Source organism: Sporobolomyces salmoneus, assembly GCF_050403485.1.
Source record: "Sporobolomyces salmoneus JCM6883 DNA, S_salmoneus_JCM6883_v1_ctg8, whole genome shotgun sequence".
Classification (NCBI taxonomy): domain Eukaryota; kingdom Fungi; phylum Basidiomycota; class Microbotryomycetes; order Sporidiobolales; family Sporidiobolaceae; genus Sporobolomyces; species Sporobolomyces salmoneus.
Window position 1 is genome coordinate 243,135 of NW_027481155.1, and position 12,520 is coordinate 255,654.

General features: G+C 52.7%; 3 protein-coding genes across 3 annotated transcripts; 2 read left to right on the forward strand and 1 right to left on the reverse strand.

Annotated features, from left to right (window-relative positions):
• Window positions 1–93: 93 nt before the first annotated feature.
• Window positions 94–3,361, reverse strand: JCM6883_003425 (SLC26/SulP family anion transporter; the record flags this gene model as incomplete). The annotated part of the gene is made up of 12 exons (XM_076630131.1): window positions 94–611; window positions 677–991; window positions 1,057–1,309; window positions 1,375–1,625; window positions 1,680–2,224; window positions 2,282–2,357; window positions 2,422–2,601; window positions 2,670–2,676; window positions 2,750–2,802; window positions 2,864–2,935; window positions 2,996–3,074; window positions 3,146–3,361. The coding sequence occupies 12 exons, from the start codon at window positions 3,359–3,361 to the stop codon at window positions 94–96; spliced, it is 2,565 nt and encodes an 854-aa protein (XP_076489889.1).
• Window positions 3,362–3,849: 488 nt separating this feature from the next.
• On the forward strand, window positions 3,850–10,111 carry NUP188 (Nup188p; the record flags this gene model as incomplete). Its single annotated transcript, XM_076630132.1, has 5 exons — window positions 3,850–3,911; window positions 3,973–4,340; window positions 4,397–7,236; window positions 7,304–9,631; window positions 9,695–10,111. The coding sequence occupies 5 exons, from the start codon at window positions 3,850–3,852 to the stop codon at window positions 10,109–10,111; spliced, it is 6,015 nt and encodes a 2,004-aa protein (XP_076489890.1).
• A 759-nt stretch (window positions 10,112–10,870) lies between these two features.
• JCM6883_003427 (uncharacterized protein) lies at window positions 10,871–12,472 on the forward strand (the record flags this gene model as incomplete). Its single annotated transcript, XM_076630133.1, has 5 exons — window positions 10,871–11,045; window positions 11,113–11,189; window positions 11,251–11,743; window positions 11,825–12,014; window positions 12,067–12,472. The coding sequence occupies 5 exons, from the start codon at window positions 10,871–10,873 to the stop codon at window positions 12,470–12,472; spliced, it is 1,341 nt and encodes a 446-aa protein (XP_076489891.1).
• Window positions 12,473–12,520: the final 48 nt, after the last annotated feature.

The following is a 12,520-nucleotide window of genomic DNA, read 5'->3' on the forward strand; positions in this document are numbered from 1 at the left end:
CTATTGTTTGCAACAGGAAGAGTCTAAAGATGCGAGATGCTATAATGCTATGCTATATGCGAATGTACAGAGAACAGAAAAAAATGATCTCCTTCACCAATCGTCATCACCAACAGCGGCTGCGACGGCGCTTGAAATGTCGAGGTGGAAACGCGGGAAGAGATGACTGACGATCGGCGCTTCTTCGTGAACGTCGTCGTGTCCAGGGAACGAATCCGCCCAAACGTGTCCTCCGATGTGAGTATTCGGGAGGGCGAATTTCTCCTCGACTTCCATGTCGTCGTGAGGTCGTGCCGCTTCGAGGTCCCGCTCCGGTTGTTCCGAGATATCGGTTTCACTTTCTCGAAGACCCGAGCTCGATGCTCCCGTGTCACTTTCGCTCTCTTCTGTCAGAGGTTTCAATCCAGATTGGTTCGGTCGAGGAGTCGCGGTACCGGAAGCGGTCGAAGGAGGGTAACGTCGACGGAAGTGTCGAGCTTGAACTCGTCGAGCGTGTTCAGTCATGACGGGAGTTCGTCCTTCGTTGACGACGGGAGCGATTTCGAGGGGTCGTTCATCTCCGGTCCATCCCTTTCCAGTTCCGAATCCTCCTGCGAGTAGAGCTCGTTTGACTGTTGCGAAAGGATAGTCAGCAAACGGAATGAGAGAACGATGAAACGAGATTGTGACGACGCACTGTAGGGAGAAAGGATCGAGGCAAAATGGAACTGAACTTGTTCTCCAGCCCACCTTTCGAGACTTCGCTTCAAATCAACCAAGTTCTGTAGACTCGTCGAGTCTACATGCGATACACTCGAAAAATCGAATACAACAGCCCTGAGGATCGATCGCTCGTCCTTGAAGACTTCGGCGTCGGGAGACGCTTTCTTCGCTCGGCGTTTCTCGAGCCAGGGGTGAGGTCCAGGGTCGTTCCAGGTTCGATCGGCTTTCTCATCGAAGACTGCTCCCGATCGAGTATTGTGCTTCGCGTAATCGAGGACGACGTCCGCATCTGCGTGAGCGAGAGAAGGAGTCAGCAAGCGTGAATGAGGCAGGATGATACCGAGGTGGGCTTACATAAAGCGGCGTTTGGGAACAAGAAGGATTCTTCGAAGCGGAAAACGATGATACCGGGAGGTGGAGGTTCGACTCTGACGAGAGGGTTCGTGATCGTGTTTCCATTCGGCTTGAGGGGAACGAAGACGTCTCGATAGGGAGCGGGGATTTGAGCGTTCTCGAGTTCAGTGCGAAGTCGGACTCGACCGAGGAAAGCGCCGCGAGGTCGAGCGATGCGGAAGAGGAGGAGAGCGACGGAGGCACCGACGGAGACCTATTGCAAGGGAAGACGAATATGAGCAGGAGCGTTAGGCAGAACGAAGGGGTGTCGACACTCACGTAGATACCGATTTCGATGGTCGAGAAAACGGAGACCAAGACGGCGAGGATGAAAATTCCCGCTTCGAGGGGTGACACCTTCCAGAAAGAGTAGACTGTCGCAGGAGAGGCGACGAGATCCAGCACGGCGTGTATGATAACTGCAGCAAGCGCCGAGTTCGGAATCCAGTAGAAAGCTCCCGTTAGAGCGTAGAGCGCTACGAGCACGCAGAGTCCGGTGTAGAATCCAGCTAAAGGTGTCCTGACTCCAGCTAGAGAAAGGCAAGGTTAAGTTGAGACGAGCTGGGAAAATGACTCGGGCTCACCTTTCGCCTTGATGGCAGATCGCGAGAAGGATCCAGTCGCAGGATAAGCGGCGAAGAGGGTACCGATCATGTTTGAAACTCCAATCGAGACGAGTTCTTGATCACTTCGAACCTTGTAATTGTTGACTCGACCGAAAGATTTCGCGATGGCGATATGTTCCAGAAGAAGGATGATAGTCGAGACCGGTAGTTGGGGTGCAATCAAGCTCAGGAGTTTTGTCGGGAGTTGAGGTTGACCGATGTGTTGAAATCCGCTCGGAACCGTTTTCAGAATCGATAGATCGTAATCGGCGACCTCCTTGTTTCGAAGGTGAACATAAGCGAATACAGTCAAGACGATGATGACGAACGCCGTGCGAAGGGTTTGAGCGAAGAATGCGATCTTCTTGACGACCGGGTTTTTCGCTTTCTGCTCGACTTTGCGAAGAACGTATCGAACGACGTAGAGGAAAACGAGACCGCTTAGACCGTAGGCGGCATCGATTTTGGTATCGGGGAGATGTTTGAGCGTGTCGATAATGACTCGATAAGTTGCGCCTCGTGTGCTGTAGGTCAATTCCAGTTAGTGGGTATTGATGGAGAGCGAGCAGAGCGCGACTTACTTGAGCTTGCTCGAGTATCCCATCAATCCGGACACTTGTCCAGCACAAATCTGAAGAGCACTGCCCGTCATGAAACCTGAAGAAAATCACAAGACTTTAGTGAGAGGAGGAAAGCTGAAATCGAATCGAGCGAGACTCACCTGCGATACTCGGAGTCGGAATGAACTCAATGATCCACCCTACTCGCAACAATCCAATGCCTAGAACGATTAATCCGCAGAGGAATGCGAGTGCGATCGCGATTTCTGGAGCTGAAAAGACGTCGCCTCCATCTGCGGATTGAACGTGACGAATGACTCGCGACACTTCGAGCGACATGACTGTAACAAAGCATCCGAAACGTCAGTACGATTAAGGGATGCTGGAAGACGGGTTTTGCAGCAAGAACGAACCAGCTGTAACAGAGGAGGAGCAAAATGTTAGTTCATGTTCAAGCATTGATGTTCAGAGGGAGGAAAACTTGCCGACAGGTCCGATAGAGATATCTTTAGATGTTGCGAAGAAACTATAAACGAAAACGCCTATCGAGGAGAGGGCGTAAGCGTCGATTCAGGAATTCAGAAAGAATGAAGATGAGCTCACCCACGAAAGCCGAGTACAAGCCATACTCTGGCGCCAGAGTCGCAATCTTTGCATAACTCATCGATTGGGGCACTATTGGAGCAGGGCAATTGGTAAGAAACGAACAGGCGAGAGCGAAAAAGGAAAACTTACCTAAAACTAATCCGACACTCAAACCAGCGATCAAATCTCCCAGCCACCATTCTTTTCGCCATGGGTAGTGTCCAATCCACTGCATTGTTCGGATAGGTTCAGCTACAGATGAAAACGTCATGTCGAAAGTGCTTGCGAAACTAAACTCACGTCGACGATCGGAAACAAGGAGTGTAAATAGCTTCCAGTTGCGTGCACTACATTTCCTTTGAATGCTCTCCTACATGTGTCCGTTACTGAAGCTGCCTCTACGACTTGAGGGTCGTAACCAATCCATTCTTTGAATCGAGTCTTTGTCGATTCGAACTTTTGGCGAGCCGGTCTCTCTGTAGACTTTTCCTCCTCCCGAGGTTCTGCTGAGGACATTGACGCCTGCTCGACTTGAGCTGTCATGGCCGCGAAGTAAAGTTTTCCGGATTACCTAAGTCTTCCGGAGTGAGGAGGCTGAAGAGATGAGGGGTAAAACTAGATGCGAGGCTGAAAGTTTGTAACGGGTTCGGGGTTCTGTTGTGGTGAACGGTAGAGGAGGATGCTGAAGAATAGGTTGGTGAAGTGCAGAAAGTCGAAACGAGAGTGGAGTACTTGGCAAGCAGAAAAATGAACGATCACATCATTTCGGAGTTTCTTCTTCTTCTCCGCGGATACTCGTCAGCAGAGAACCGATTCCCACGACGTTTCAGTCTCCTGCTCGATCACTAAGATCCCAATCAAAGTTTAACTAGGGACTCAACGGAATTTTCGAATTTTCTGACAGCCGTGCGTCGAAGTCGAACTTCAGTCACTCATCTCCTCTGACTCTCACTTGCACTCGGTTCTCAACAGACGGAGACGAAAGCTCAGCCGTGGCACAGGAGATGCCCTCGATAACACGGAACGATGGACCGTCGACTTCATCAAACAACAACGAGGGAGAATTGTCAGTCCCTCTTCCCTTGCTCATCTCGAGCTGATACTGACAAGCCAGAGTACGGCACCAGAACATGGTCATCCGCCTTGCACCTCCTCGAGCAATCTAATCCTTCTCCCGCCCTTTCGACTTTCCTCAATTCCAACCTCGCTCAACTTCATGATCCCGCCAACCCCTTCACTCCTACAGGAACGAAATCTACTGCACTCACGACGACAAGCTCTCAGTCGAGCAGGTTCGAGGAAGCCGCCGCTGCCGAGGTCGAAGAGAGATTCACCCTCGCCAAATCAACGGCTCAGGCAGCAGTCAGGCACTGTACGAAGCGAGGCAAGCGGGAAGGAGATAGAATAAGTGAAGAGGAATGGGAGAGAATAACGGCGTGGGTGTTTGAAGAAAGGATGTCGATTATCGGATTCGTTTCGCTCCTCTTGCGAATCCGTGAGTTTCCTCTCTTAGCGTTAAACAAGCTAGTACTGACTAGTATGTTGTTGTAGTCGATGAAGACGAGTATCACCCATGCCATTCTATCGCCGCCGAACATGGTCCCTCGTTCCTTAATTCGACTTTCGCCGCCTCAATCTTGTCTTCTCTCGTCGAACGCACCTCAAAACCCCTTCCCGTACAGATCCGAAGATCGACAACCCTCGCGAAATACTGGGCAACTCAACTCGTTCTCGAACAGAAAGCACTCCTCGAACTACTCTTTCTCGTTTTCTACTCGGAGAACTACAAGCTCGAGGGAAAGGATCTCGTCGCAGTCCTCGACACGGTACTCAAGACGATATGGGGGACTCAGCAAGAGTTGGTCGGTTACATGGTACCAGAAACGCAAGAAGTAGTGAAAGAACTCGGACACCTCTACTCGATTCTCGCGATTGAGGTTCTCAATCTCGAAGTCCTCATGGAACGCTCAGAGTCACCCTATCCGATTCCAGCACCTGGGGAGACTCCCCTCCCTTCCACTTCTCCCTTTCATCCTTCCCACCTCGCTTCTTTAACTTCAATCGTCGAATTGTTGGTTCGACTCGATGGAGAACGGTCAAGTCCAATCCTGCTCGGATGGGCTTTCGTAACATCGAGGATCACTGAATCTCTCCTCGACCGTGGCGTGCCGAACGAATACCACGACTTTGCGCAAGCGTCCCTCAAAGTCGAAACCGGTTCGGGAGGAGGACCAAACTCTCAACAACCTCTGTTCCAACTTTACACTTCCCACGCACTATCGACGCCTTCCTCCCTGTTTCCGACATTACTCTCGAGTCTCGAATCTTCCCTCTTCGGCTACTCTCGCGCCTCGAACTCGTACTCTTCCTCAGCAAGTTCAGACCCAAACACGATCGGTTACCTCTCTGTCCTTCGTGGCCTCATCCTCACCATTCCTCACCTCGTTCGACTACCGTTCCTCGACGAATCGCAACTCGCCGGACTGTTTGAAACCTTTTCGGCGATCTACGCGAATCCGTCGTCGACGATGCTCTGCACTCAAGTCTGGCGAGTTCTCGAGGTGCACGATGATCTGAGCATGATGTTGGAAGAAGAAAGTGCACAGAGTGAGGCGGAGAAGGGGATCATCGAACTCGCAAGATCACGGTTCCCGATCCAATTCGGTCCTTACATTCGCCTTGTTCGCTCCCTCTCGGCTGGACTCGTCTCTCTTCTCGAACCAGGACCGAATCAGCCGAGCAACGGAGAAGCGCTCGTATCCAAGTGCGCGCACATCGCTTTCGATTACCTTTCCGTTCTCCCGAATCTCACTCATCTCCTCCCCTCCGGCATTTCGCCTCTCCCCTACGAATCCCTCTCCTATCCCGATCCCGAAACTGGTTATTCGATCCGATGTATTCAAGCGATCAAGGTCTCGGACAGCCTCTCGATCAAGCCTGGAACGATGGGAAGATTAGTTTCACCTCCAGGATCGAAACCGGTCGTCGTCTCATGGGACCTGTCGAGTGGATGGAGTACTTGGCAGTTGATTGGTGACCTTATCGTCGATTATGCAGGGTGGGGAGCGGGTAGGAAGAAGGGAAGTGATGTATTTGGGAGCGGGAGGTCGGGCGACAACGATTTGCCGATTGAATGGGAGGATGACATGGAGAAGGAACGGGACCTCGTCGCAGCGCTCGATCTACTCAGGCTGACGCTACGTGGCGATCCCTCACTCGGACCGGTTCTGATGGAACAACTCGACAGGTCAGAACGAGACTCCTCCAGGCCCGAACTCGTCGAAGCCTTGTTCAAGATTCTCGATCGCTCCCTCGCGCTTTCGACTATCCCGAAGACCCTCGTCAGCTCTCTTGTTGAGCTCATCGCCGCCCTCCTTCCTTCCTTCCCTGGCGTTGTCTGGACTTTCCTTCGCGCTTCCCCTCAACTCTTCCAAACCTCGTCGACTTCGAAATCGAATTCCCGGTTCCGAAACGCCAACTCCCCCTCGCACATTCTCGCCTCCGAAAAGGTCTCGGGTCAATATCCGGTCACTCTCTCCCTTCTGACTCTCGTTCACTCGCTCGTCCTCGAATCTCAAATCGCATCAAGAGTCGTCTCGGCGGAATATCGATCGGTCAAGCAAGGCGTCCTGGTTCGAGCCCTCGGGTGGGTCAAGGAAGAAGTCTGGAGCAATTACAGTTCATGGAAGTTCAGCGGGCTCGGTCAAAAGTTCGAACTCGCGAAAAAGGTCGTCGACATCTTCGATCTCGTCATCGAAGAGGGAGAACTCGAGCATGGAGCGACGCAAGGTACCTTCAGCGCCCCCGTCAAAGTCGTCACGGATGCCTTCCTTTCGAATACCTCGGCCTCTGGAATCTCTCAATTGACGCCCCTTCTCTCGACTTTCACCCTCGGCTCGTCTTCGATCGAATCACTGCACCGAGCAGGTCGCTACCACGACGCCATGGCAATCGAGGATCTCGTCGAATCAAGTCTTCGCCTCACGCTTCAACTCCTTCGACTCCGTTCCCTCGTTCAGGATTCGACAACTTCTCTCCTCGAAAAGGTCCTCCTCACGCAGAACTCGTCACTCAACCTCTCACTCAACTCGTCTTTCGCCCCTTCCTCCACTTCTTTCGCTGAGTCTTCGATCTCGCGCCAACGACCAGAGTTGCTAGAATCGATTCTGTCTTTCGTCGTTTCTCCCCTCTCGAGCACTATCGCCATTCAAGCTGCGAAAGTCGCTACTCTTCTCTGCGTACTCTCATCCTCACAGGCCGCTCAAGATAGAACCGGTCTCGTCGCCTTGCTAGGAGGAAGTGAACGAGCGAGAGAGATCATCGTCGCGCTTCTATCGACAGCGGACGATTCGGGAGGAATTCTCGAGGTTCACATCGCGGTTTGGGATCTCGTGCGTGATCTCCTGCCCTACGTTCCAAACGTCGGGCTTTGACTGACAGTTTTCATTTGGGATCTAGCTCTCGGCTATAGTTGATTCTCAGCCTGGACTCGCAACTCTCCTCGTCACGGGTCGTCAATTCCCTGCTTTCGATCTATCCCTCTCGACGACAGGGACTCCAGCGAATGACAAGGGAAAAGGAAAAGAAGACGCTCAGCCTCTCTACAAGTCGATCTCCTTCCCGGCGAACAAACCTCTTTCGAGAACGGCCTTCGACACGATCATCGACTCGCTTCAATCGTGGCGCGACAACTGGAAAACCCAGCCTCCGCTTCTCGCAGCAATCCTTCGCTTCCTCGACTTTGTCTGGCAACATCTCGCAAATTACGGAGATGCGATCGAAGAACTTCGAACGAAAAAGATGATCTGGCAGGACTTGGTCGACATCGCATTTGAGGAAGTTGGTCCGGAACCCATCGAGGAGGAGGAGGTCGAACCTTACTGTCACCGACTGATGGCGAAATCCCATGCGCTGCGAGTGATCACCCTCGACATCGAATACGCGCTCGAGAAACTCGGTGCAAAATCGCAAGATTCGATCAGTTTCACAACATTCGTCGCATCGTTCAAGGACAGCAAGAAACTTCTCTCGTCTCTCCAATCCGCCCTCGCATCCTCGTCCGATCCTGAACTTCATCACGAGGTCCACGATCTCATCCGGTCTTCTTTCCCTGATCTCGACCTCACCTCTCTCCGTTACCCCCCTCCGTCTCACCCGCTCGATCGTTCTCGTACCTGTGGACCGTCTTACATCTACTCGCTCGCGCTCCTTCGACGATACCTCGACGGCTTCCTCGCGAATCAAGGTGAAGACGAGCGAGATAACTCGATGATTGGACCCGAAGCTTTCTCCGACATTGTCGAACACACGGCGAAACTCAACTGTAACTTCTCGCTCCTCGAAGCTCAGAATATGGGAACGACAAGCTGGAGACAATCGCTGGAGACGCTTCTGCCCTTGTTGAGGAAAGATACGGCAGTTCAAGGAGCTGTTGTCAAAGTCGGGGTCGAGGTCGCGAAGCAAATCGCTCGGGAAGATCGAGGAGGACAGATTATGCAGTCTCATCACGAGCAACGCCTTCAAATCCTTCTCTCCCTCACCGAAATCATCAACACCGCTTCAAGTCCCGACGCAACTTCGACCCTCGTCGACCTCGTAGGACAAGTCGGATCGATTTTCGCAAACACTTCGCTCGACGTTCTCGACTCGGTCTCACGCAGGACGACACCTTCTTTCCATTCTTATCTCTTCCGAATCGCTTTCTTCCTCTCGCGGCAGCTCAACACGACTTTCGCTTCACCCTCCTCGTTACAATCCCTTTCCGCCGAAGACAAGTCACGACTGAGTACGCAAATCGGAGCCATCCTTCGCCTACTTCTCTCCTCGGTCCGCGAGCTCTTCCTCCTCGCTCGCATGAAGAAAACGTACGACGTCGAGCAAGACCTTTCCCTATCGATCGCCGCTCTCTCGCAAGTGCTCAACTCGTCCTTCGCACCTTCGCCCGCACTCTGGCTCGCCCACTGTCATTCCCTCGACCTCTTCCGATCTGGATTCGAAGTCTTCGTCTCGATGGACCAATCCGACTCGGGCCGTCCCGTCACCGCGCAACTTGTCCTCGATTTCTGCCTCCTTGTCGCCAACTCTTCACCCCAAGCAGCGGAACAACTAGCACTCGACGGAGTTATGACCGCCTTGACGAATAACGCTCTCACCGACGCAGCTGAATCCGGTTCGATCGTTCCCTTCTCCTCGCTCGATGGTTCGCAAACAGCTCAACATCGTATCTGGACTTCGATGCTCGCACTCGTCGTCGCACTCGTATCGGCTCTCGGAGAATCGACTCGGTTTGTCGAGCAAGACGTGACAGGGTTCGTACGATTGTACGGCTCTCAAATCGCTCGAGCGACTAGCTGGACCTCCTCTTCATCGCTCACCGCTGGAGGACTCGAGGAACTATCGCTCATAGTCGCTTTGCTGCGCGCCTTGTCTAGACTCAGCACTCGAGGAGGAGGAGGAGGAGGAGGATCTTCGTCCTTGGCTTCGACGGTCGCTTCTGCCTTTGTCGAGCAAAGTCTGTACCTTCTCCAGCATCTCGTCTACGTTCTCCTCCATCCGAATCACCTCTCATCGCTAGTTGAAGGGACGACACCGGAAGAACGATCGTTGGTCGAACAGGAGGCGAACGAAACCGATTCGACAAAGAAGCCTATAAACGAAGCTTTCACGCTCGCGGTTCTTCAACTCGCACGGGATATTGTCACTTCGCTGGTCGACTACTCGGATGCATGGAGGATAATCACGAGAGAAGCGGCGGAGTGGAAAACCGAGAATGCTGTCGTATTGCCGGTTCGTTGTCCCTTTCTGTTCTCTCGCGCGACGATTTCCTTTCTGACGATTCGTTCATATCAGACTGCTACGGTCACGGCTGGCGACAAAACTTCGATTGGAACCCTCCTCGATCTCGTTTCACATTGTACCGATCTCCTCTCTGAATCTCCTCCTCTATCGACAGCCTCAAACTCCCCTCCGAATATGTCCGCATTCCCTTCTCTACCTCTTCCCTCTCCGACAAATCTCCGGACAACCGCGACAGAAACGCTCGAAGCCTGTCTCTTGCTCGCTACGACGCAATTCGGCCTTTACGGAAAGTTAGGCGTCGGACCTCAACCGGGTCAACGTGGAGTCGCATTCTCGCGGACGCTGACTGAATTAGCGACGGATTTGACGGAATCGATCGAAAAGGCTCTCTCGACAACGCAAGGAGGCAGCAAGAATGGTTGGTTGGTACAGCTTCTGAAGAGCAGGATCTCTACTTGGCAGCAGTAGATCTGACCGTGGAACGAAGCTTAGTACGAGGGAGACCAGTTTGTGCAAAGAAGGTCATTTTCTGGACGACGAAGACGAAGGACGTCGACGACGAGGAGCATCGAGTAGTTTGCGAGTCTACAGGAGGTATTTGAAGGAGCGGTGAGTGTACCTTCGCTCTTGCTCGTCGAGTCTCACTAGCGTCGCCTGAAAGCACGAGGAAGCGTATTCGAAAAACTTTGAAGCACGACGACATCGATTCGAAAAGGACACACACAATGCTTTAGACGCTCCCGCTTTGCAGTGACTCGTTCGAAGGGGTCTGTCAGCCGGTCATACACGAAGATCGCGAGGTGAAGATTTCTGCGTCAGACTTCGCAGACAACGTCCGGCGAAAAAGAATTTGACTTGAGGGAATCTCGACAATTCGTGGTCGTCGCTCAGGAGCCAGGCGGTTCGAAACAATGACTTCGCTAGAGTTCGCGGAAGAGCCATCGCCGCGGTACGAGCTCAAAGAAAGCTCAGAGGGATTCGACAAGCACGATACTCCACTCTCGCCGTCTGCTAAAAAGGTCAGCGATGCGATGGACAAGAACCCGATCGAGTGCGAAGGAGCGAAACAGAAGAAATCAAATACGTCGCGTGCGCAGAAGGAGAGAGCGAAATGGAAATCTTCATCTTGATCAAACAACTGCGCACCGTCGATGACTGACTGACTGACTGACTGGTCGTGTGTATCTTACTCTCCTTCATCTACGCCCCTCGCCCTAACCCAGAGCGATGTACTCGAATCGGATCCTCGTCGCCTGCGCTCTCCTGCTCTCCGTCGAAACAGTTTTCGCAAGTTTGACCTCTTCGCAGCTTTCGTCTATCTTTCCTGAAGCTTCCAACGGAACTCTCTTTGGTTCGTCAAAGACGGTGCACAATCTCGACGTCACCGTCGTTACAAACTCGAGTGAGCTTCTTTCGTCTCTCTCACACGTGTATGAAGCTGATGACTCTTTCGGATTTTGCTTTCTCAGCTCATGCGCTGTGGCATGTCAACTCTACCGACTCGGCAGTCGAAAAGACTGGGTGGCTAGCTATCGGACTCGGATCTGTGAGTATCCAAGACGATCGAGCAGCGAGTCGATGACTGACACGAGCGAACGAAATATTAGAAAATGTCAAACTCGGATTATTTGATCGGTTGGCCGATGGTTTCGGACTCCAACGTGAGCTGGGTACTCTCGCATCGACTACCTAACGGAGGACACGGTACCCCTCGAATGGCTTCGACCTCCTCTGCGGAACAAACGACCGATTTCTATCACATCGTCCCCGAGCTTTCAACCTCGACGACTGGTTCTTCCTTCACCACTCTCGCCTGGTTGCGGGCACTCGAACCTCCTTCAGATTATCCTACCTCTTCTGCCGTCTCGAATGCGGCAGTCGACCGAACGACGACGAGCCTCGAAATGATTTACGCATCAGCCTCAAAAGATCCCGCCTCAACGAACGAAGCTTCCGACGTCGCACAACACAACCGGCCATACGGCTCATTCTTGCAAGATATCTCTCAACCTGTTAATCTCGCAGTCACTTCACCATTCGGAGAGGGGAAAACGTCGACGAACGGCTGGTCAAAGCGTGACAAAGTTCTCATCGCCCATGGTAAGCTTCACAATTGCTGTGCACCGGCAAGAGTCCTTGTCACTGATATCCCGTCTCTCGTGTTATCGTGCCCGCTTCAAGCTACGATTGGAGGAATCGGAGCGGTTCTCTTCGTTCCCGCAAGAATTCTCCTCGCTCGATTCGGTCGTTCAGGCTCTTGGTTCCCGGCTCATCGAGCGATACAAATCTTCTCGGCCGTGCTCATCGTCGTCGCAGCGATTGTGGGGATCATTGAAAACGAAGGAGGTCATTTCGAGGATACTCACCAAAGGTAAGCTCTTCACTGACCATCCTCAGCCACTCGATACTGATCCGCTCGATAGACTTGGAATCATCCTGCTCGCGCTCTTCCTCGTGCAACCTGCCCTCGGGGTTTTCGCTCATTGGACGAAAGGAGGTGCACCTCTCACTTCGGCTCACCCTTCCCTCTCTCGTCCTTACCCCTCGATCGTTCGACTTATACACATCGTCATGGGCGTCGCAACTACCGGATTGGCTTATTGGCAAGTTGCGTCCGGGTTCGACGAGTGGCAAACTGATTCGGATCGACAAGACTCGGTTCCGATCGCCGTTCAAGTCGTCTTCTGGATCCTCCTTGCCATTGCCGTGATGCTGTACGTCACAGGATGGATTTGGGGCACCCTCAGAGGTGGGAACCTGCGCCGGAGCAGCAGTGAGGACACGATCGACCAGCCACGAGGTCACTTGACGAGCGAACCGAAAGCGTGAAGATGATTTGTGAAGACGCACGTATCGCATTCGCATACCGATAGATCT